Source organism: Morus notabilis, unplaced genomic scaffold, assembly GCF_000414095.1.
Source record: "Morus notabilis unplaced genomic scaffold, ASM41409v2 Scaffold273, whole genome shotgun sequence".
Lineage (NCBI taxonomy): Eukaryota > Viridiplantae > Streptophyta > Magnoliopsida > Rosales > Moraceae > Morus > Morus notabilis.
The window spans coordinates 51,588-54,896 of NW_010357426.1; the positions used below are offsets into that span (position 1 = coordinate 51,588).

At 36.6% G+C, this 3,309-nt stretch overlaps 1 protein-coding gene across 1 annotated transcript; it reads right to left on the reverse strand.

The window, feature by feature from the left end:
* Positions 1-605: 605 nt before the first annotated feature.
* On the reverse strand, positions 606-3,043 carry LOC21386756. Its single transcript, XM_010089950.2, has 4 exons — positions 2,737-3,043; positions 2,419-2,610; positions 1,770-1,985; positions 606-1,375 (listed from the first exon to the last, which is right to left on the reverse strand). The coding sequence occupies exons 1-4, from the start codon at positions 2,737-2,739 to the stop codon at positions 1,145-1,147; spliced, it is 642 nt and encodes a 213-aa protein (XP_010088252.1). The 5' UTR covers positions 2,740-3,043; the 3' UTR covers positions 606-1,144.
* Between the last annotated feature and the right edge of the window lie 266 nt (positions 3,044-3,309).

A 3,309-nucleotide genomic window follows, 5' to 3' on the forward strand; every position in this document is an offset into this window, starting at 1 on the left:
GCGGATTTTTAAAAGGGAGAGAAAAAAAAATCGTGTGAGTTGAGGGCGGCTGACCTACTTTTAGATTCCGACTTTCGAGAAGGCCGACCTTTCCAAAGACCAATCAGAAAGTCACACGTACTCAGAACCCAAAACCCCATTTCTTGACCATCCCACACGAGACGGCCGCCGCGGGTCCCACCAAAACGAGTTCACCGCAATCAGTCAAATTCCAAAATCGGATATCCAATACACCGCCAATATATATACACAAACATACATACATATAGGCCGTTCAGCGTAAGTTGAGATGTAATTTTTTATTATAATAAAAAATTAAATGTAATTATTTTTGAAATAAATTAATAAAATAAATAGAACTATAAAATAACGAAACTAGGCTTGGGAAGCATGCCCCTAGTAAATTAATAATTCTCTGCGTTTTATTAAAGACTAATTATTAAGATTTAAAAAAATAAAATATTTAAGTTTATTATATCTATAAACATAATCTTAATAAAAAAAAACTGATAAATTCTGACTCACTCCGTCACTCTACACATATATATATATATATATATATGTGTGTGTGTGTGTAAATATACACACACCCACACACATATAAATACACGTACAAACTAGAAAATCTCTTATTACATTTTTCCACATATAGACATGACATCCCCCTATTTCCAAAGGAGTGATACATTGTATTTTCTTCCCTATCTCTCTAACAAGAAAAATAAAAACCCAAAATATTTACATTTTCATCTTAACCCTAAAACTTATGTATAACCACTCTAAAACATCCTTCCATAATCTATTGTTCGAAAACAAGCAAAACTAAAAATAATAAAAATAAAAATAAAAACTTACTATTTTTTTTTCTTATCACTTCAGTCCTCTCTTTACTCCACACCCACTTGGTCTTGGACTGTCCTTCACGTAATTTCCTTTATTATTATTATTCCCTACCTTTCCCATCATCAAACATCATATGAACTTTCTATTGGCTTCTATGTACAATGCTAGAGAGAATTATCGCCAACACCGGCCTTTGGGAGAGAAAAGCTCAGGGCATTGGAGGGCATTATGGAAACTAACTTTGTATAAACGGGAGAAATAGAGCAATTAACTAAAAATATTATAATCGACTTTTTATACTCTAGTATTCTATGATTAGTCCTCCCATTGGGGCTCGGTGAGGAATTCCCTTTCTTCGCTTGGCCGTTCTGTAATTAACAGAAGTTGGTGGTGGCGTCGAAGGCGTGAAGCTTTGCAACTTGTTGCTTGACCTCCCATGGCTGCTGCTGCTGCTGTACGAGTCCTCGGAATCCGACGCCATCACCGCCATTTGCTTCCTCTTCTTCTGGAAATTCTTCGATGTTCCCACAATCTGAAAATTCCCCCAAAAAAAAAAACCCACAATTGTCAGTAATCATAATTACACCCCAAAAAATGACGGACCCAGATACTGAATTTCGTCAATTTCAACATTAATGACTTGTTTGGCTGCCGGGAAAATGTAGGAGAAAAGGAAAACGAAAGGAGCACGAAATTTCAAAAGTTACACATTTTTCTTCCTTTTTAATCCACCCAAATGACTGACTGACAAGAAGAGGACAGAAAGTCAACTCGGTTTTTAACCAAAGAAATGAATGACATTTAGGCTGAGCCGATTGGTTTGATTGCTTTAGAGGAGAAACAAAAACATATAAATATAATATATAAATATAATATATATATATATATATACATAGAGGGCATTGTAAAAATGGAATGAGTTTTACCTTGCAACCGAGAGAGCAGAATCTGAAGGAGTCAAGGAGGCTGCGCTCGCATACTTCGCAGGTGTTGGTGACGCCTTTGCCGGGGCGTGGCTGAGGTCGCTCGTTCAAGAAGACAACTCTAGCGCTGTTGATAATGTAGGTTTGGACTCCACTAATGTCCAACACTTTCTGAATTTCAGAAACCCTTATCACATCATGGTATGAGGACCTTCTTATCTGTGAAAATAATAACCAAAACAAAAACAAAAATTTGTAATTAGAAACTGATGAAATGATCATCATTCTATTTATTGGACGTTATGAATGAATGCGAAAAGAATGTGACTAACAAATTCTTCCCTTTTTTTTGACTGGTTTTGGCAAATTTGGATGCATTTTGGAATGGGAAAAAAGTACGCCATTGATACCCAAAAGAAGAATAAAATAAAAGTAGCATTTTTTTTTCCTTTTTCGCTGGAAATCAGTGGATTCCCTTGATACCCCAAAAGGAACGACTGAAAAACAGAGAGCCCCCCTCCAAAAAAAAAAAAAAGAAAAAAAAAACCCAGATGCCGAAATTGGTCACTGAAAACCATGACAATCTAAAGAAATTGATATCAATGAAAAATTAATTTAAAAAAGAATACAAAAATAAAAAAAAAATAAAAACCTGAATAGCGCGATGGTCCTTGTGGAAATTGAGGCAGAGAGAGCAGAGAGCGCCGTTCATGCAATCCAAGCAGTACATATTGCATTCGCTTTTGTGAGAATCGGCGTGCAACTTGCATTGCACAAAGAAGCTCTCTTTAAGCAGAGGCTTCAGCCATGGCGGCCACCTGTGGTTCTCCTCTTCCTCCGGACCCTAAAACAGAGCAAAAACGAAAAAACAGAGTCAAAAAACCAAAACCCACAAAGGAAATTTGAACAAAATTTCATTTCAATATAAGATTGTGAAAAAAAAATAAAAGAATGAGGAGAGAATAATCACCATGATTCTTCTGCTCTTGGGCTTGATTTCGCGGACGGTGGTGTCTTGGTTTTCGATCGCCAGCTTGACTAAACCGAGAGATGAGAGAGAGAAGTTTGTGTTTGGTGCAATATAATGCTCAAGGAATAGAAGAAGGAAAGGATGAAGAGAAATACAAGTGTGCTTTTTGGGTTTTAGAGAGAGAGAGAGAAAGAGGGAGTGAGGTTTCGAGCGAGAGAGAGAGAGAGAGGTGTTTAGGTTTTGTAGAAGAGTGGAGGCGGTGATGGGAGATTTTGGGTTCTTGTAGGGAGTGGTAGATGGCGTTAAGAGAGAGAGAGTTTTTTTTTTTAATTTATTTTTGAATTTTGGGGTTTTTAAAATTATTTTAATTTGTTTTGTTTTGGTTTTTTGGGAGAAAGAAAGAGAAGGTCGTTCTTATCCGCACAAAGTCCACAACCGAGCCTAGTTCCGAAGCCAAACCAAAGGTAGATGCGTTGGGTGCAAGGAACCCACCTCCTTCTTTCCTTTTTATTTCCTTTCATTTTCATGCTCTTCTTTGGTCTTATCAAATTTTTTTTTTTTTTAATTTTCCTT

What these genes read in the sequence shown, in the direction of transcription:
- LOC21386756 (XM_010089950.2), bottom strand. An exon ending in AGGACCATCGCGCTATTCAG is followed by an intron (nt 1,986 to 2,418) that starts GTTTTTATTTTT and finishes TTATTTTCACAG; the next exon opens with ATAAGAAGGTCCTCATACCA. An exon ending in TCTGCTCTCTCGGTTGCAAG is followed by an intron (nt 1,376 to 1,769) that starts GTAAAACTCATT and finishes GGGAATTTTCAG; the next exon opens with ATTGTGGGAACATCGAAGAA.